The 22,197-nt window shown below is 40.6% G+C and overlaps 1 protein-coding gene across 1 annotated transcript in view; it reads left to right on the forward strand.

Annotated features, from left to right (window-relative positions):
• Positions 1–9,161: 9,161 nt before the first annotated feature.
• The window catches only part of MYBPC1 (myosin binding protein C1), a 79,996-nt gene continuing 66,960 nt past the window's right edge, over positions 9,162–22,197 (forward strand). Inside the window, exon 1 of the mRNA XM_049822256.1 lies at positions 9,162–9,276. Within this exon, the coding sequence (XP_049678213.1) occupies positions 9,252–9,276 (25 nt within the window). The 5' untranslated portion in view covers positions 9,162–9,251. The remainder of the gene's footprint in view (positions 9,277–22,197) is intronic.

The following is a 22,197-nucleotide window of genomic DNA, read 5'->3' on the forward strand; positions in this document are numbered from 1 at the left end:
AAGCTAGGGTGGTGCCACCATGTTCCCACCATGTTCCCATCATTCAGCCATATTAAGTATGTTACATAAAAGATGACATTTCTTAGTGCAGAAAGGGAGTATGCCGTTCCTTTCATTACATAATGTACGTAGGAAGAAGGTAAATCTTCAGCATCCGTTGAGTTCAAGGGGAACCACAAAGTCATGAGGACTGGTCAGGCTCATAGAGCAAATGACGGAAACTGAATAACCCTTGTTTCTTAGTGAGAAGGTGAAGCCCTCCACCAAAATGGAGATTCACAGCTAATTATTGCAGGTGTGCTTTGTGCTCCCAGTGGATGGTGCTGCCTTTTCAGTTATTTCCCCTGCATCCCATGTTACTCTCCTCAGTGAATCAGTTGGACCCTACAGTGGTTCACTGAAGGTTGAAAGGAATTTGATGTTTTTCATCCAATACAAAAGAAAAAAGATTTGGATAAATTAAAGAAAAATCTATCTCTGTACAACAGACATTTTCGGAACTAAGAGATCAATATGCAGTACTTCACATGTATCTCAATTATCTTCCAGAATAGGAAGCGGATGTTTATAAACTGTGGACCTCGGATACAACGAGGGTATAATTTCCCATTAAACCTAACACTATGTGTGTGTAGGTTGCAGCTAAGAGGGACAATCCCACTCCCCTGCCTGTGGCTGTGCATTCCCTTTCCCTCATATGCATGCAATCACAGGGCTAGACAGTATTGCTTCAGCTAGCTAAGCCAGCAGAAATAAAGTACCTCCTGCTCCAAATGAGTAGAATTCACTCAGATCAGTAGGCTGAACTGACTCATCCTGCATAGTCATAGAATGGTTTGAGTTGGAAGGGACCTTGAAGACCATCTAGTTCCAACCCTTTGCCATGGGCAGGGACACCTTCCACTAGACCAGGTTGCTCAAGGCCCCATCCAACCTGGCCTTGAACACTGCCAGGGATGGGGCAGCCACAACCTCTTGGGGCAACCTGTTCCACTGCTGCACCACCCTCACAGTGAAGAACTTCCTTACATCTAATCCAAATCTAGCCTCTTTCAGTGTGAAGCCATCACCCCTTGTCCTATCACTACCTGCCCTTGTAAAAGGTCCCTCTCCAGCTTTCTTGTAGGTCCCCTTTAGGTACTGGAAGGCTGCTATAAGGTCTCCCCAGAGCCTTCTCTTCTCCAGACCGAACAACCCCAACTCTCTCAGCCTGTCTTCATAGGAGAGGTGCTCCAGCCCTCTGATCACCTTCATGGCCCTCCTCTGGACCTGCTTGATCAAGCAGGTCTATGTCCTTCTTATGTTGGGGGCCCAGAGCTGAACACAATACTGCAGGTGGAAACTCACCAGAGAAGAGTAGAGGGGCACAACCCCTTCCCTTGACCTGCTGGCCACGGTCCTCTTGATGCAGCCCAGGATACGGTTGGCTTTCTGGGCTGCAAACGCACATTGCCGGGTCATGTTGAGCTTCTCATCAGCCAACACCCCCAAGTCCTTTTCCTCAGGGCTGCTCTCAATCCACTCATCTCCCAGCCGATACTTGTGCTTGGGATTGCCCCGACCCATGTGCAGGACCTTGCACTTGGCCTTGTTGAACTTCGTGAGGGTTGCATGGGCCCACCTCTCAGGTCTGTCAAGGTCCCTCTGGATGGCACCCCTTCCCTCCAGCGTGTTGACCACACGACATAGCTTGGTGTCATCAACAAACTTGCTGAGAGTACACTCAATCCCACTGTCCATGTCGCTGACAAAGATGTTAAACAGCACCGGTCCAGCACAAGGAAGAGAACAAGACCTTCTGGCTGAGGGAGGAGGAAGAGAGGAAGGAGGGGAGAATGGGCCCATCCTGAGAGCAGCAGCCTGCAGCGGCACTGGATTACATGTATCAGGAAACTATACCATTAATATGTCAAACAAATTAGCCTAGTGTATTCTACTGTTATAATTATACTGCAGTTATGCTAAGAACAAGTGATTTAATAAATAAAAGATAATACCAGCCACAGAACTTGATACCTTTTATTCCATCTATTCATATGCAGCAGTATTTTTTAGGCATTGTAAATAGTAATAAGACCTCACAGTAGCAACTGAGATTAAGGTTCCACTGTGCAAACAGGTACTAATGCACATTTTCTAAGGAAACAAAGAAGGTGTGATGACAGCTCTAGGGTAAAAGAATGGGTTATCATCCCCACTTTACAAAGAGAGAACTGAGGTATGCCCCAGTTAAGCAAGCTGCTTATGATGATGTGTATGAACTCCTCTGGAATGTATTTCTGTTAAATACCTTCATAGAGTGATTATGATATAGTGAGGGTGACCTTAGATGGTGGCAATCTGAATAGGAACAGCAACTTTGATAACATTTCCAGGCTATCAAATAATTAAGAGTGAATTTAAAGTTCTATTTTCAGCCCCTTCATGGTTGGGACTTGGATGCTTTTCTTTGAATGTTAATGAACTATGACACTTGGATTTACATCATTCATTCTGTATTGTTCAAATATTTATCTACCTCTATGAAGTATTAAAATTTGTAAGACTGAAATATTTAAAATTCTAAAGGAGACCAAATAATATTTTTTTTAGTATCAATGTATTTCTAATACTTTCATTTGGAGGTTTGTGACAATTTGAACATGGAAGACTGGTATTATATAAGCACTAATTAGAGAGGCTGCCTCTGTCATTGCAATAATTCTAAAATTGTCTCAGAGATGTTAATCAAGGTTATTTGGAATCCCCTGTGCTAGCATTTCCCATAATACATGGTGTGCATCTTTGAGTACAAGAGGTACCTACCAGATTTTGACACTGGAACTTGCTAATTGTAACGAGTAGGGAAGCAAACTTGGGAAAAATAATTTGGGAAAATTTGCGCTATTGCTGGGATAGTTATGGATTTCAGGAATTTCCTGGGCTAACAGTCATGTTTTTGAAATTCTGCAGACTTCCAATAAGACAGATCAAATGCACTGAGAATAATTTAAAATTGATCCACCAAGTTCCATGGTGAAATGCTCTATTCACATCAGAAAACACAAAAAATGCAATTCTGAGAGAGAACCCAAGATCAGAGTCCGAGGTTTATAATGATGAAGGGGCATTTTCCTCATCCCAAGCCTCATAGGCCAGTGCTGGAGACACCGTACCAGTGTGATACACCATAATCTGCTGGGGCAAAACAAGTGCTCTTTGTAAACTGCTGAGGTAGATTTCACATGCTTAACGAACAGATCAAATCAGGGCCGAAGAAACTTCTGTTTGTTATACTGCATCGGGCATTCACAGTTAGGCAGATTTCAGCATGATGGAGCATGTAAACCCAGCATGGGTCTTCCATACCTAGGCATAGATCAGGTGAGGAGCTGCTCCCAGTTTCACCTGTGGAAGTAAGAACAAAAATCTGGGCTGCAATGTCTCTCTTCTCTCCTGGCTGCAGGGTCCTCTTTCACTTTTCCTCCTAAAAACTGAGTGAAATAAGCTCTGTCTCTCTTGAAGTCAGTGGCAAAATTCCCATCACCTGCCTTTCTTAGCAACCCTCATCTTAATTTTTTCTTACTGATCCAGCCAAGCAGTCGACAGAAAGAAGCTCTTCTCCTTCCTCCTCCTGCCGTTTTGCCTGCTGCCCTGACCTAGGGACTAGCTCTTGACTTTGATGCCGAGTGCCTCAGCGTGCTGGAATTTACTGTCAGAAAGGAAACACTCTGACTGCTATAGGACACCATGGGGCATGTGTTGCTTACAGAGTAATGTCATCCTTTGGGTCATTGTAAGGCAGAAGGTAAAGCTGACAAGTGGTGTTTATCTGTCAACGACATCTTGTACATGCCTTGAAGTGTCTCCAAGCCGACTGTCTTGGAAAAAAAAACCCACAATCTAGGCTTTAAAATTTAATCTTCCCTCGTCTTGCTACACAGAGTAAGACCCCATTTGTGGATGCTACATTTATACAGAAAGTATTTCTCATCACTTCTCAACCAAGGTCATGTCTCATTTACATGGCAGAAAAGTAGAGTGCATGGCAGAGTAGGAAAGTCTTTTTTTCCTGGTGGGTCTACAGTACAAGGCTGTGATTAAACGGAGCTGGGCAGGTGAAGCCAGGTGTCTTTCATCAACACCATTAGGTTCAGCAAAGATGTCAGATAAAAAGGACTGCTGTCGCAAATTAGGTGGGGACTTAAGGAGTAGCAGGCTTCCTGAGATGCAGCAGGCTTCCTGAGATGCAGCAGGCTTCCTGAGATGCAGCAGGCTTCCATGCTGAGGTACTTGGTTCTTTTGCAAAAGTAGAAGTTGTGCAATTTTGGGATCTACATTTTTAGTCTTCCACTTGCCAGCATTGTAGAAATTGAAATAATTGATTTGTTATTTTTATTGGTAGAAAAGAAAAAATGCTCTGTGGGTTATCAGTAATATCAAAAGAAATAAATTCACCAAAACCTATAATGTCCTATTTTAGGTACCATATGTGGCAAAGGTGGAATCTGAGCACAAAATGATGTCACTATGATGTGATTCTGGTGGGAGGGGCATGGGACTTAAATGGGGCTTGGGGACTGTCAAACCTCATTCCGGTGTCCTCCTGGAGAAGTGTGTTTATGTGTTCATCCTGATGGGAGGGAAGGCTCTGTCTGCTGCTGCTTCTTATCATTTGTCCTTGGGCTCAGTAAACTGTTTCCTAGAGCTTCCAAATATTAAAAATGGTTAAAATGGGTTTCTGTTATGCAAGACTTTAAAACTTTGGATTCTTTGTTAGTAGCAAACCAAGCTGCTGTTTATTTTTTTTTTTTTAATGAAAATGCGTAGACACACCAGCATTTTGGGGGTTATTTCCAGATTATCTTCTGTGTGGACTGGGAATCCTTTCTTGTTCTCATCTAAACTGAATGTTTCTGCTCAGCATTCTTATTTCAATTGATCATCTTTTGTCAATATCAATAACACCTTTTGGTGGAAAATTTTTAAATAGTTTGGGTAAAGATTTCTCTCTGAGGTCTTCTGGGAATGTCCTGATCCTTTGGCTTGGTGACAAGATGAAGATTTTTCTCTGGCAACAAACAGACAGTGACTTACTAGAATAGAGACTGAAGTAAGTCAGAGTCCAGTCCTAGGAATAGCAGCAAATATGAAGTTATGGATGCAGATCTAGCAGCTGCAAGAGCAAATAAGGGCTTTGGATGTTTGACCAAGGGAATTTATTAAAAACAGACGAGAGAGAAAGATTTAATTATCTGACGCCTTGGTTAGCTGCTGTTTGGAAACTGCTCAAGGAGCTGAACAGAGTTAAAATAGGATACTCGTGTTTTGGAAAGAGACCACAGAAGATTAATTGGGACAGGCATGGAAGGGAAAGGTTCAGAGAGTTTAGCATGTTTGGCCCCTGAGGTGGCTGAGAAGAGGGCTTAGGGTGGTACACAAAAGCCATGCTGCCATGAGGATAAATTTTGGTCAGAAGACATTCGCCTTGCAGAAGGGCGAAATACAAGGTCACATGCCTACTTATGGAAGGAGAATATCAAGTTATGAGACGGGACGTTTCCATCCATAGGCATGAGGCTGCCTGTGCAAACAGGGATGCTTTTAGCAATAGGGTAAGTTAACGAAAGCATGGCTGGGGACCGCGCAGCCTCTAGTTCTATCTGCCGAGGGACAGGAGGTGGGCTAGAAATGAGGTGGAGCTCAGCTCTTTCCACCTCACGGTTTCTCTGAAGGGTCTGGCTCAGTCATTTGGCAAGTAAGCTGGCAGCTGAGTCAGAAGATGGTTTGTGGCCCTCTCGCTTGCTCAGGAGTTGTGTGTTCAGCACAGAGGAGCTAAATGCTTCCCCTTCTGGCTCAGCTCCTTCACCGGGTGAGTTGCAATCTCATCAGCTGAGTTGTTGCTGTATACAGGGAAGCAGAACAGGCCTGCAGGAAGAAAATGGCTAAAAAGCTGAACTTCATAGAATTAACAGATAAATGCATTTATTAACAGAGTGTACAGGTTGGGTGGATAGATAATTGTAAGTATATTTAGACATTTCTGTGATCCAAGAAGCATAAGCTTACAGATGACCAAGATGGAAGAAAACCCAAAAAGGTCAGGCATTTCCTTGTCTGCAGTTTTTTTTCCTTCTTTTTTAACCAGCTTTAAAGCAATTTGGGCAATTGTTGGCCAAAATCAACATCTCTCCTGTATGCAGTGATGAGGCAAGTTTGGTGACTACTGTGCACTTTGCAAACGTGGAAAAGAAGTATAAGAAAGCAAGCTCTGAATAGTATCTATCCAATAGTACCAAAGTATTAATAATTGTTACGGCACAAGCAAGATGGGGTCAACATTGTGACAACATTTGTGCAGGAAGAGAAATAAACTAAAATCCCAAGGTTATCTTAGATTGGAGTATGAAGTATCTGCAGGTGCCTGAGGCATAGACTCAGCTGGGAACTGGACTGAAACAAATAAAATACGGCTGGCTTACTTAGGAAATAAACTGCTTTCCTTGTCACTGCTACTGCTAAGGTACACTAAGACATCACAGCCTAAATCTACCTGAGTGGCATCTTTTATAATACCATTAAAAATTACATTACAGAAAAGCTGCAACACTGGAATTTTTTATGGGAGTAAACCAGAACATAACAAGAAATGCAATGAATTATACAACTATAATGTAAGGGTAGGAAAGAGTGAAAGGATGAGCAAATTTTCAGGCGATTGCTAGTCCATAGTTCTAACTTATTTTCTGCAGTTGAAGAATGTTTTGCTTGCACTCTCAGCTTGCCTTTACAAAACGGAGACCTCAGGAAACGCACATTTCTCTGCACGCTACAAATGCAACTATACTGTTTTGTGATTTTATTCTACATATAACCTGTCTTCCCTTATTGCCTAGCAGAGTTTATAGAGCCAATTTAGTTTTCTAGCCATGTCTATACCAGTAAATAAAGCAAAGCTAGGGCATGGGTTCAAGTGTTGTCCTGTGATTATCCCCACCGGGGGATGGTCAGCACTTTCCCTGGTACCATTTTGGCTCAGGCCAGCTAACACTCTCCCACCTATACTTAAGCATAGGTCAGGCACATGCCAGCAACCATTCCCTGAGGACATTTTGGCTGCAGTCTCCCTGTTTAGGGGTAGAGAGGGAGTTTTGCTGTGTGGATGAGAACCACGCACTTTCACTTGGCCTCTGGGTCAGTGAGTGGTCTCAGTACAGATTTATTTAGTAGTATAAGGGTAATCCATGCGTTAGAGTCCGTCTTCCTGAATGTCCTTCTTCTTCCTGTAAAGGAAGCCCTTTAAGGCTGTAAGGATAAGCACTGATCTCCAATCCTTTCTCACCACGAGACTGCAGTGGAGGTCGTCTCTAACCCATGCAGTGGTAGACTGCAACCATGTTTAATCCTGTATTAACAGGAATCACCAGATATGTAGTTCTGAGCACCTCTTGGCACACAATGGGTGAAATGCAAAGCAAACTGTCTACATCTTACAAGGGACCACTCGGGAAACACCGTGCTGGAGAGAATCAGCAGTTGCTCTTCATCCCCCACTGGTTCCAGCCATCACAGCATTTGGTACGTGGATGTGACTAGAAGAAAGGGGAACAAGAAAAAATGATCTCTGCAATGTTATTATCCATTCATGCACCAGTTCCCCACTGCCACCACAATCATACACGGACAGACAGAACCCCCAGTTACCTATTCAGGGTAGTGTTCTGTTTGCTTTCCAGAGAAAAGAATGATTTCAGTGATATAAAGAGGGTTACCTAGACAGTGATATGAAACAAAGGAGGAAAATGGCTTTATTATTGCTTGGTTAGGTTCTTGTAGGCAGGGGTCTTGCCTTTCTGTGTATTTTATAGGCACATGAATCAGTCAAATAATAAAACACCATAATGAGTAGAGCAGAAAAAGCCAGATGATAGACTTGTCTTAAAAAAGGAATGAAATGCCCATCCCTTATAAGGTGTCTATAAAGTGGCTAAATACCCAGAAAACAACAGATTGTAGAGGAAACAATCATGCATCGGCTACAGGATAAACAGGCATATGACCACTCTTCCATCTCTAACTCCTATTCAAAGACATGAAATATAATTTCCATAGCATTTGGGTGTATTTAGACACTGAGCAGCCTGTCTAGTAGCCTAGTTCTTATCGATATGCGATCGTGATATGAAGATGTGTTTTAATAGCATGAAACCCTTGAGGACCACTTAATCTATTGCACTAATCGCTACAGTTTTGTCTCAAAATCCTAAAAGGGCATAAGAAAATAAATCCTAGTACCCCCTGATTAACTTGACCTACATTTCTATTACCTATATATTCATAGTTTAAGTAGGAGTCTAAGAGAAGGGGAGCCCAGTGGCTTAGTTTAGTGGCTTGATGTGTATGCTGCAGATAGGATTTCCATTCCTTCTGTCTGGTTTCCTGGCTTGGCAAAGGCGAGGAGTGTTGCATCTCCTGGATGAGTGGAAAAGAGAGTATCTCTTCTCTCAGCAGTGACCTCTCCAGTTAATGAGGTAGCAGTGCTGAAAGGAATACTATAGTCTCTACCGAAGCCAAAATGAGGACGGCTACAGGAAAAGGACCCAAGAAAGTGCAGCAAATGTAAACAGAAGGGAGATATAGAGGGTCTTCACTGCTCCAAACAGGAACACAACGATCCTGTTTTCTTCATTAATACTGCAAAGTACTCTACTTCTCACTCCATCTTTCTCTTAAAGGAAGGAAATGAAGTTTCATTGCAGGCATACTGGCTATGCTTATTTGTCCCTTTCATGTTGTGGAAAAAGGACTAAAAGTATACAGGTAGTTCCTATAAGTTCTGCAGGCAGAAGGACCTCTTTACTAGCATGGCAGTCACTTTTTCAACCTCTGTCTGTGTGTGTGTGCGTGTCTGCATGTTACAGAGAGAGACGCAGAGAGCGAGCGAGCAGTGCGGCTGAATTTAGAAAGTTATAGATGTTCTCATCAGCCCCATGCAATGCAGCAGAGATTCCTTCCAAAAGCCAAGGGAGCAGAGGCTGCAGACAACAGATGTGAGAGGGGTTCCCATAACTGTCAATTTTCAAAGTGTTTGCACTGAAAAGAGAGGAGGTGCTATTTTGATTGATATTTCAGTCGCAGTATATAAAGCAGAGGAATTCTTCTTACCCTCTGCTTGTCATACTGATCTGCATACTCTCTCAGCTGGACTTGGGGCTACTACTTACTGCATCTGAAAGACTGAAACTCACTGGGAATAAAGAATTCTTGTAACAATGCCGGAACCCACCAAGAAAGATGGTAAGCATAACAAATATTACCTGAACGTTTCTTAATTGCAGGAATTATGAGTACGCACACACACAAAACACTTTTTAGACCATCTTGCATATTTCAGCAACAAACAATATCTAAGAGTGATAGCCATTTAACATTGTTATATCATTACAGATCACTGATCCTTTTAAAGTAAGAAATTACTTTCAGGTAGGGCTATAGCACAAAACTGTTTTGGCCTCCAAGTATTTTAGACAATAAACAATGACTTTGTAGATATATTGAGAAACTACTTGATTAGGCAAATGCTGTATTCACTTTTTAAAGACTGCAGGGTTCTTTTAGTGCAATTAGTGGTTTCTCTATAGCTAACATATCTAGACATGGGAAAACAGGGAATAAGATTTTCTTACAGTTTAAAAAGCCAGCATGTCGATATGTTTTTCATAACATTTTATAAGTTATTGAATAGAAAGGGTGTGTTCATGAAACAATTTTAAGGTTCTGATGAAAATATATTCTATACGTTTAATGCGTGAGTGAAGAATGTAGTACGTTTTCCTGTACAGGTGAAACTGGAATGATACATTTTGTCACACTACAGAAATTACTAATTTTTGTCTCAGAAGGATAGTTAAAGGCAGTAATACTTGCCCCTTTTGTGGTACTATTAAGTTCATAGCAAAGAAGCTGAGTATGTAGTCTGATAGCAAGATACAGAATTGTCCATTGGAGGCTGCCCAAATAGGCGTAAAATGTTCAGGGTCTATTAAATCATAACATTTTAAAACCAGCACTTATTTTTTACTATTCTGAAAATTTAAGTTAAATAAACTTCTTATATTTGTATTACTTCTATAGACTTTCTTTTATTTTTCTTTCAAATTTAGACATTTTGGTAAGATTTTTTGATGATTATTGTTTAGCAGTGACAATATACACAGCTTCTGCAAAGCCAATAATGTGCAAACTGTATGTGCTTTGCAAGTGTTGGCATACAAGAGGTATACAGGCAGGTTCTCTAATACATTCCCAAATGCAAAACTGAGTTTAATCTTAAAGATAATCTTGTGGAAAGTACAGAAGTCATGAATCGGCATTTATTTCCCATCAATTCTGAAAGATCCAGTAGGTCCATGCACGTATTTGAATGAACACATTTGATTTAACACTGGCCTATCGATAGCATTTGCTTTATTTTAAAAGTATTTTTGATATATTTCTTTTTTTTTTTTTTTGGAAGGCAAGAACAGAGCAACTATCAGGAGCATAAGGCAGTTTCAGCACCTTGTTGGGTTGGGGGCATATGAAAACTAAACTTTTTGCATGACTGAGTCTTAAGCAAGTAGTGTTGACAGACCAATGTGATCGTTTTACTTACTGGCCCTCCTTAGTGCTCGAGGACAATGATGGATGAAGTATGCTTCTGAAAATAGCTACACCAAGTGCATGTATTAATACGAGAGGCTAATCCTCTATACCAAACCTAGAGCCAAGCCCTTTCTAGAGTGTCTTATTTGTAATTCAAATGATTTACACATGTATTAAGTGTCCTTTTTATTTGATCTCTTATTTGACTGGATATTACACAGTTTAATCAGAACGCATTCTGTGGCTGCCAACTAAAAAAAAAACCCCAAAAATATTTCTGCACTTTCAAAAGATAATGTACTTTAGAAAAAATTTGTTAAGAGGGTCAAGTTTCTAAAGGTTATTATTCTGTTTAAGACTAGATTGTTTCAAAGATGTTCTTACAATGCAGTGAGTACAAACACAGCTCCATGGTTGTGTTATGAAATAAGTCTAGTAACCCTGAGCAACATCATATTGACAGTGGAATAAATGTGATTTTTTTGATGAGTCAATATTCAGGAACATAACAAATATTGAAGCCTTCTTTCCTGAAAGAGCTAGAGTTCACAAGTAGTAATGAGCTCTGGAAAAGTGATACATACATGTTGTACACTGGTTGCTCCCCATTGCACCCAGCTTATTTGTAGCCAGTAGATCAGGGTGATAACATGTGTATCTCATTGCACTTAAGAGATAAGCTTCTTCCTAAAGAATTTTTGTTGATCGAGAACTCACCTGAGCTGGTGGCAGTACTTGTATAGTAAGAAGTACTTACTATATTAGTGGCAGGAGTATTCGGTACCAATAAAAGTACGATACCACTGCTGCTACTCATACTAGCTCTACCAGTAAGAACTCAGAACCTCAAGTGTCCATCAAATGCCTGTTCTCAAGGTAATTTCCAAGGCATGAAGGATTGAAGGTAATGAATTAATGAAGGTGAACCTTGGACTGACTACATTCTGGAAGATACCACTGGAAGGACTCTTGGAGAAACATTTGAGGAACTTGTTGGCAGACTACAGTAGAAAGCAGAGAAAGAGGTTTAAGGTTTTTGCATCACATGGGCACATAAGCAGTATTTTTCTGACATTTCCAAAAGAAGCAATCTACATGAATGATCCCATACTCCTCATTCTCGTAGGTCCTGCCCGTTAAAAACAGCACACACAAGAGCAAGCAGCTGAGAAATCAGAAACTAGCTAACACTTGAATGTTAAGAAAATCTCAGCTTTGCATTTTTTTTGCAGTGTCTGAAGTGCATAGCTACATTTTTCAGAGGCAGTGCTCTAGCAAGCTCCCAGGCTTTTTTTCAGGCCAAATGCTCTTTGAGCTATTTTAAGATTATTAGATTACTGAAGTGAGAAATTTCCTGACTTGGTGAGAGCGTAGCCTCAGAATGTGCTCTTAACAAATAGGATCACCAAATTAAACACACCACTCAGCTTAGAGAAGGTTGCTGGAGCACTTCAGCCTGATGGAATTTGTCACTGTAGAAACAGGCTTCCATGACTAATGATTTAAGGCCTTTATTGTACTCCTAAAAAGTCAAAGTCCTATATATTACATCAGCTGTGGCTTCTTTGGAGTATATGGTAATGCTGTTGTAAGATAGTTTTGTCTTAGCCTGTTCAAAACTTCATATTTGCAAAGTGAAGTTCACATCAGTGGGTTAACTGATCCCAGTGGATGACTAGGATAGGACTGTCATGCCAAAGACCTTCACCAGTGCATTTAAATTTAACAGCTTTTAGTTTTCCTGGTGACTAATAAAATAACCTTCACTCACATAATTACTTCCTGTAATTTATTGTAATCACTCAGTCAGTCTTTCCTCTCCCCCCTTTCCTTTAACCAATATTCATAATAAGAGCTGCCCATTAATTAGGTGCCCTCTTAAGCTGTCACAGGCCACGGCATTTGGATAGGCTTTTGTAAAAGTGCCAAGTCTCTCAAGAGCAACGGTTTCAAACTATTTGTGGGCATCATCCCACAGGGACAGGTGCAAGTCAGTTCCCAGTAGGCAGCTCTGTAAATTTGCCTTATTTATTCTCCCCAGTCTAGGAAATAACTCATGGCCCTGAGTTAAGTGACCATTCCAAATTTTAAGCCAAAGCATTTATCAACTGTCTGCCAACTTCATTTTCTAAGGGTTTGCAAGCTCTGCTTGTATACTGCCTGGAGCATCTGCATATTGGCAAGGAAACAAAATTAAAAATCTGCATGTCTACTTTAAACAGTGTTTTAGCAAAATCTTTTTTGATCTGTAAAAAGCACAGATGTAAAAGTTGTGAAGAAAACTATGTGCATATATTTTCTGTTAGAAGGACAATCTCTAAAACATGAAGCAATTTGTGAAAGGAGGTAGACGGACGTATCGGTAGCGACTGCTTTGGAGATGTGGTAACGCTGCTCTCTCTGAAGAAGCCCAGTTGAAACAGCATTTACTTCTATTAGCTTTTCAACGTGACCGGTTTTGTTTTATTGCATGGTTCTCCTATAATTATATTTGCATTATATTTATGATATTTAAAACAATACCACAGTCTGGTATGTCAAGGTAATAGGCACTGTCAAACAAGCCAGCTAGTCATATAAATCATGTAAGTAGACATGTAGAGCAGAATTCCAGTGGGAAATCAATCTCAGTATCAAGGCTGGATAAGAGTTAATTAAAGTAAGATTTCTTTTAATATCGTATTTTCAAGGCTAGACAATTTTTCAGAGGTGAAAAAGAAGTTAAATAGAATTTCTGCTTTGGTATATGGATTTGGCTTGTGTCAAAATTAACACTGCTGATGGGAAGTTTTCCTGAAAATTCAAGAATCCAGCACGTGAACATTGTATAGCATTGTTTAGTGCTTTCCATGCAGAAGACTGGAACTGTATAATCATTTTATTATGGCACCAAACTGGGTAGTGCAGCTGCTGCTGTCCTTGCTGCATAGATAAATGCTTCAGTGAGGCCAAAGAAAAGCATACAGACATCCATCTTCTGCCATCATCATTGCTTCTCCGCTGGACTGACTGGAAAATGCATTCCTATTATTTCTAACTACCTTCAGTCTTGGAGCCAAATTACACTCAAAGTCAGGCCCATATATATCATTTACAAGCACTGTATTAAATTCACAGGTAAATGAGATTTGGTGGGTGAGGGAAGGAGGAAACCCTAACCCCTTATCTTATTTTCCCTCCCAATTCTTTAGAAAGTTTCTCTTCATCACCTCTAGCTAATAAATTTAAAGCCCTCACAAACAGAAAGCAAACTTACGCCTAACTGTTGTAATTAGATCCGTTAGGGTGGGCTCCGCTCCTGTCCTGAGCCCTATAGACCAGTGTCCTCCTGCACAGATCTTGTTGCACACTGGGAATTGAGTTGTTCTTAGACTGTCTTTGCCTTCCCATTGCTAATTTCTAAGTGTTGCTCCCACGCTTCCTTCTGAGATAGCAGAGCATCTCAGATTTATTCTCTGACCTTCCGCCTCCACTGCTCCTAAGTTTAAGACTACTTTTCCAACCAGACTAATCTGATTGAAAAATCCCTACGCTGGTGAAGAAAAATCCCCAAACTTGATTTATTTTGGTGTTTTTATGTTTTGTTTTATTATGGTGTAAATTGAAGGAACTACATTGATTATTTTTTTTTTCTTATACAATGCATTGATTTTATTTTAAGACTAGTGTAGGAGGATAATGCAAGATTGATCTGGTTTACTGTTCTTACGTGAGTTGAAAATCTTGTCCACCCTGTGCAAAAAGCAGTGCATCTATGCACAGGAAAAATATTTAATATTACCACACTAAAATAAAAAAAAACCATTGAGTTTAGGAGGAAAGCAGGGAACGGTCTTTCAGCAGACCAGAGGGTGCTTTGTACTTGGCAAAACTGAAATTAGCAAATGCTGCCTTTGTGCCTCCCTGTACTGCACCTGTTGGGAAGATAAATAAAGGACTGCCCAGTTCTTTCCCCTCATACCTCCTAAATATATCACTTTAAGAGAGCTTTAAAAAAACCCAACCATGCTACAGTACCCTTCTGTTCCATACAAAACTCGATGAGTTTCTTCATATTAGTTTCAGGGATCTACCGAACAAGAAGGGAAGGTCTGTGGTCGCATAGCAAAAAAAAAAAAAGCAGAGAGATCTGGGGAGACTTCAATTATCAAAACATTAGTAGCTGCCACACACATTAACGGTCCTTGGAAAATATGTGGTACAACGTATTTTGTGTTTCATGAGGGGACATCCAAAGGGTTCCTTGAAGTGGAAGAGCAAATCAAGTTTGAAAATAAATTACCTGGGGCAATTTCCATTGGGATATGGCCAAATACTACCACTCACCACTTGGGGAAAATGCAGATATTCCACTAAGAGGTCCTAATTTAATAGTTGTTCTAGGTGAGGGGGGAAAAAGGTTGTTCTCATCCAGACACTAATGTGGATTTGCACTGAATGTAAAAGTCTGTAAAATAAAGGAGAAGGCACATGGATAGAATCATTAACTTCAGTCGTAATTAGAATTTTTTCAGTCCCACTGCAGACAGCTTTGTCTCTTGAGTCTGAAGAACTGTGTGGCTGAGAAACAGCCCCTTCTCTTCCCATCCAGCCCTCTCTCTCTACTCTCAGTCACAGCTGAAGTGCTACTTCTGAAGACTCCCCAAAAAAGCTTTCTCTTTTCCACTGCTGTTAGGGAACCAGCATTTGAAGCCATTTTTCCATCATTCCCTAGGGGAGTTCGACACACTTTGTGACCACCAGGAGATTTTATTCTTTTGCTTTGAAGAGTAGTTGGTGTTTTAAGAGTTAGGGGAGAGAGGGCTGATCTGACGTGAATGTCTATGTTAGTTCATTGCAAATTTTGATAAGTTCGCAACCGTACAAAGAGCCCAACGGTCTTTACACCGCCGCAGAAGACCTTTGGGTTAGGAACCAGATACCCAGATGGAAGTGTGTGCAAGTGAACAAGGTGTCCCCGCTCCCATGGCCAGCAGGTCATTACAGTCAGTGGAGCCCAGACTGCTTCTCAGCTGACCAGCCAGCAGTTGCCTAAAGATAGGTGCCTACTGCCATATGAGACACTCTGGGATACACAGACTACCCGTTTTGGGCTGGCAGATATGACTTAGAACCTACGGGAGACCTGCAACACCCTGCAGTAGCAGCTAGAAACCAGAAGGGTATGCTACAGCATGTGAATGTCATTGATCACCTCTGTTTAAGAAAATGAACTGAGCCATAAGCAGCTATTTTATGGAGAACAAAAATCTAATTCCATTGATTGTAACGGTAGCTTGGACTCCTAGCTCACACCGTAGGTGCGTTCATGTGTCTCCCTTTTTTTCTGAGTACCTTAACAATAAGGCTGCAGAGTTATTCTCTATAATTTATTCAATTGGTGTTTAAGAATTTTCTGCAATGTGTACTTTTATAAGAAGACAAGGAGAGAGTTCCACTCCAGCATTATTTGCATGTGGTACTCAGGTGCTCTCCCTCAATAAATGAGGAAGTACGTTGGGCCCAGATTCCCTTGAGCAGAGAAGAGCACGCCCTTCTGTAATCTGCTGGGTGCAGTGATAGAAATAAAAAAATTAAACAAACAAAAAACCAAACAAAAACAACAACAAAAAAGAAAAGATGTTACTGCCATGTTTTTGTTGAGAGATCCAGCTGGTTTTACTCGCTTTATTTTTTATAAGAAGGAGTCAATGTATTTTATTTCATTTCATGGCTAAGCTCAGTGTTTAAATCAATTCAAAATTAAATTTCTTTTTTGCATCAATGAGAGGAAAAGAGTTGCATTCCTGTTCAAAGCAATATTAATTCCTCTTCCTCCTTTCTACTCTAGCTTGCTCTCACTTCCTCCAACAGCTTTATGCTGTTAGATAAACGACTGGTTACATCAAGGACATTTGTGGCTATGAGTAACAAGCACTTTTAATGTTAAATCGTAAAGGGTTTCTGAATATTCTACAATGTGTTCAACAAAACACATGTAGATTCAGGAATCTCCATGAATTCTTATTTCTGGAATTTATTCTCCCTAATTTGTCAGGTGTGATTTTAGCTCCTAGAGCTCACTGAACTAGCAGGTGGTTCAGCCAAGATGAAGATGCTTGCAGAAGAGAGCGAATTAGAGTCAAAATCCAATTCTGTGTCCAACAGGATTTTATGTCCTAAGAAGCTGTTCTAGCAAGCATGTTTTGGTAAAAGTTTCAGTTCACTGCTTCCTGAGATGCTGTAGGGACAGAAAGATAGGTGCTGTGGATTCAAGAAGTATGAAGGTAGATTTCTGCTCAGACACCTCTCAGAACCCTAAAAAATGCAGCATTCGCAAAACAGAGTGGTTTCTCTCTGGCTTCCCGCCCTCGTTACCTATGTCTGTATCGCTAATGACATCTCCACAGAGCAGTCAGTGGGACCTAGGCGAAGTGATGCAGGATGTCTTACATCCCCATGGCTTAGAACTGCCTCTTCTGAAGAAGAACAATCCTCTACTGCTTGGCTAAGTGTCTTTATGTGTATTTTCAAGTTCAAAGTGCCAAAATAACCTGTGGTCTCTGCTGCAGTCAGCCATGGTGGTGTTAGATGTCATAATACTGAGATGTTGCATGCCCTGCTCTCTGGTCGTGCTAGATGGGGGTTAATTCAGGACATTAGACCTCCTGGAGTTGTGTCAGAGGGTTGTTGAACAGAAAGTCAAATATAGCACAGTCTCAGAAAAGTTCTACAGTTCCCCCCAAAATTCACCACCCTAAAAATTGCTCCATGCTCTGCTTTGGAGTAAAGCTGTTTGTTTCAGGAAAGACCCTCATGGATACGATAGCGTCCAAGTCGGTCAGTGCATGTGACTTCCATGCAGTGCAGAGAGTTGCGGTACCGGGACATGGGAGCATGGCTGGGTGACTCATTCCACAGTTTAGAGCCCCTCCATGTCCCATCTGCGTGTTCCCAAAAGCGTACAGACACCGCAGCAAGAAGGAGCCCTGCTGTATCTTGCCGCAATGGAACACGTTCAAGAGAGTTATTGCTCTCCCTTCCCTGGAGATTAGGAAATATTTCTTACATAATTCGCTATCCCCTGGCCCCATTACTAATTGAAAATAGCATGTGATCTACTTCTTAGGGCAGTTGTCCTTATATGTGATGGCTCCAGCAAGTTATTTTGATCAGGTGATTATTACAAAAAGCTCCGTTCTAATTTAATTCTCCATAGGATCAAATGGTGGTTTTAGTGAGCGTCTGAAAGCGTCGTTCAGTAGTACCATGATGCTTCCTGAGAGGGATCTGTATTAAAACACATACTCATCACAACTTCGCAGGCTCAGAATAACTTCCTAATTTTGATCATAAATGCCAAGAGCAGGTTGCAGTCATACACAGGCACGGATGAAGATTCCCTTTTCGTACAGGTTTCTGTTTATAAATCTTAGCTCTGTGTGCATAGACATAAATTGCAGAGACATTTGCTCCACTTCTTGCTATTGAACTAACTGGATGAAACACATTAGGTAGGGGCTGAGCAAAAGCAACGCACAAACCAGCTCAAACAGTTACTTTCTTCTTGAACGGGAGCCATGCTTTGCTCGGCCAGCATGCAAACCCAGTCTGAAAGCCTATTCCAGATTTTGTCTTTCAAAACCCTGAAGTTGTGATGAAATTAAACTGAATATAGATGCAGCTAAAGCTGAAAGAGACCCCAAAAGAAAAGCTAACTGGTTCAGTTGATGGGATAGGTCTTACTCCTTGACACTCACCTACTCCAGTGTGCTAGCGGACTAGAAAGAGCAGTAAGATATAGTTGTTGAACAGTTGTTAATTTCCAATCTTTGGCTATTTTTGTGTTCATTTTCATAACTTTCTGACACAAGATCTTTTCCGTGTAAGAGAAATGCACAGTTACGGCCCCTCGCACCAGTTCCAACTGTTCTAGAAGGAAGAAAAAATACCTCTTATCAGTCTGAGCTGACTGTGCTAGTGTGGGAGGGTCTTTCACTGGTTTCTGACCTGAAATTAAACATTTCAAACCATTTGCACACCTGAATGTACACAGCATTGCACTTCTGTCCTTTTCCAACAGCTTCAGCAGTTTCCAGTAACCCTAAAGCACTGTTCCTAGCAAAAATTACAGAAAACACTTATCCCTGGTGATGTGGAGAATATCCGTGGCTAGAGATATCTAGGAACAGTCACACGAGAAATGCCATGCAGATGGAGCAATTCACTGACGAATACCTTCTGGGTCTCGTGCTGTGATATTCATGTAGATCGAGATACACATACACACGCTGTAGCGCATTCTGTATCTTCTGTTTTTATAAGATCATAGTATCTAGGCCAAAAACCTTATTTTAGACCCAAAGAGGAGCATAATACCGATGGAGGCTGTGGCTGCCACTCCTCCACAGATGCAGACTTCAGTGAAGGCACAGAGGGTCAGATGCCTGATGACATTTTTTCCATGGCATTCCCTCCAGCCTTACTAATCTTTCATCTAAGCTTTCCTTAGCCCTATTTTTAAAGGGGAAATCTGACCTCTGTCCTCTGCCCCTTTTTCTTTGCCCTTGTTTTGCATTTCCATGTTTTGCAGTGAAGGTTTCTGTCTCACCCAACAGCTTTTTAGTTGGAGAGAAAGTATATTCAGTGAGCTGTGACTGTTATTCATCTCAAATGCATTTTGCTGTCATGCTTTGTAAGAGCTTTCTTTTATACATGTCACTTACTGATTTACTGATGCAAATCCCCACAGTCTGCAAATATCCTGCTGTGGTGTTTTTCCTAAAGGCAAAGTTAAGTGATTTTTTTTTAAAGCGAAGGCTTATAATTCTCACAGTTATCTTCAGTGCTGCAGAATGAGATTGAGTGGTAGAAAATGCAACAGTATTAACACAGGGGGATGTATGTAATTTTGTACGCCTAACACCCACAAAGGGACACGCCTGACTTTCATGTACATAAATATTGCTGCACGATCCACCAAAGATTTGCCTAGTGCCATAGGTCTCTGGGACCTTAGACCTCTTAAATTTACCTACAGAAAAAGTCCTTTCTCTCCACATGTGCAAAACACTTCTAAATGTTTTTCAGTACAATGCTGAATTCCAGGCATCTGAGCAACAATAAATATTTATATGCAAACAAGCTTACAAAAAAAGAAAGCTCCCAAAGTCGGTACATAGAATTCCCATTAAGTAAGCAAGTTTCTGAGGTTCAGGGTAACTTCTGATTCTTTTAGTGTTTGATATCAGCAATACTGCAACTCTGACACAGAGCTTTCCTGCATTGCCAGTTATGTTTGGAGTGTTTTTTAATTCTTCTCCAGACTGAATTACAAATCACCTTTGGCTGGCATGTACAGGAACATCAGCACTCACAAAAAATAGCAGCCTCTGAATTTTGTAGCCCATAAATATGATATACCCTTAGTAAACTAAGAAAGTGGATGCTACCACCCTCTTTTTCATCTTGAGTTATTTTCTAAAAGGCTGATGATGGAAAATTAGCATTGGGGAAAAAAATTCAGGTTGACGTAAGTAATGGATTATTAGTGATTAGCTACATGAAACGATCTCTAATCACCTATGCGCCTGACAGCCCTTTGTCAGGGCTCCTCATGACAATCCCATTCTGTAAGACATTGTCTCCCAAGAGGCGGCAGAGTACTGAAGTGCAGATGACAGGAGAGTGCTCTTATCTGAAGGAAGTCTGAGAAGACTTTTCCTTCTTGAAAAGATCACAGAGTATCAGATTATCTGTCACCCACTGTCAAATAGCCTTGAAGCAAATGCTTTTCTTATTTGGTATTTGGACACAGTCATGACAGTGTTTAGACACAGTTGTAGTACATATTAGTTTGACAAAGAGCTGATAACAAGCTGATAAATTCAGTCCTGGGGAAATCCCAACGTGTGCCTATTTGGGTTTGCCCTGACCCTCAAAGAAAAGTTGATATTTCAAAAACTATGGCATGGCAATACCAGCAGGTTTTAATTTTAACTTGTTGAAATGTTTTAGTCTGAAATTTGCTTAAAATGAAACCTATCAGCACGTCTCAAATGCTTCCTTTTAAGTTGCTGAAATAAATTGGATTGCATGAACTCGCGTCACCACAGCTTTATGCTGGTGCCCTCGCCTTCCCCTAAGAGTCAAGCTCTCCAAGTGGAAGGATTTCCCACTGTCTGCACATACTCACCTGCCTCCCGGGACTAACCTGAATGCGCTGAACAACAGGAGATGTAGTCCTTTGTGGAACTCACTCCAGTTATGTAGAGCATCAGGTCCATAATGCGATTTTCATAAAACAAGACTGCAACTGATTTCCTTGATTCAGAGTGAAATATTTCAGGATAGCTCAGCAAAACAACACTGGTGTGTTTTGGGTTTAGCAAGAGCAAAGACGTTTTTCTAAATTAAGAAAATGCTTCCTGAGCTGGTTTGGAAATTATCTGGACAATCTGAAAGGAAGTTCTTTACTGGTTGAGTATTCATCTCTTGAAATAACTGCCCTTTCAACTTTATTGCTGACTTTTATCCTATAATTAGAAGTGCAACTGTCATTGAAAATATATTGTTAAATTTGAGGAATAAATTACTGTCATTCCTGAGCGGTAGTTCTTTGTTTTATGAAGATTTTAATCCAATAACCTGGTCCACTTTATTACGTTTTGTAGCTTTCAGAAAGGAAGTTAGCATTACTCAGTGTACTGCTATCTCTGGTATCATATTGTGCTGTCTTTTGCTTTCATTTTTCCCTAGGGAATCTCTTGAACTAAATGAAAATATTTGCTTCCAGAGAAAAATTAACAAACTATTGCAAGGAAGGATAGGAAACAAAGAATAAAGTCTATCTGTCGCCATACTTTTTTTACATGGGATCAAACTTTTCTGATGAGTGAATTAATTGATTTCAGTAAATATATAACAAATATTAATTAGATTTGGGTTATTTAAAACAATAATTTCACTTGCCAGGGCTAGGAGTCATTTTGAAAGTTTGATGCCTCATTAGGACCTGCTGCCAAAAAATCACCTTATTTTACAGGCCATTTAACACATTAAAAATATGTTGCATCATTTAATGAAACTAAGAATGTATGAACTATGCTGTGCTCGTACATTTTGGGTTTATGCTGAAAAGACTGTCTCCTGAACACAGGAACTAACAAAACCTGGCTCTCTGTGGCTCTGTGCCTTTTGTCCTTGCAAATACAAAAATACAGATCACTGCATTTTGACCTATGAGCCAGATCACCGATTTTTAACCCAAAGACAAGAATCAGAGCAGCTCTGACTGCTCCCCGCTCCCCGTAAGGAATAGGGAATCATTTCAGACTTGCATTAAATTGGTGGTATATAAACTGAGATGGTGCCATAATACAGGAAAATTTGAGAGTTTCTATCAGCAAGCTGTCATTTGCAGGAAGAAGCTGACTCTGGGTGGAATTTCCACACTTTTCACTATGCAAATATTATGGGGAAAATGCCTACTAAGAATTTTTTCAGTGACATTTGGGATTGCATACACTACATTTTATGACAAGTTTTGCAATGATAGTTCAAAATAAAATGTTTTTATTTCCAAACATGGAAATA

Source organism: Accipiter gentilis, chromosome 18 (assembly GCF_929443795.1).
Source record: "Accipiter gentilis chromosome 18, bAccGen1.1, whole genome shotgun sequence".
NCBI lineage: Eukaryota > Metazoa > Chordata > Aves > Accipitriformes > Accipitridae > Astur > Astur gentilis.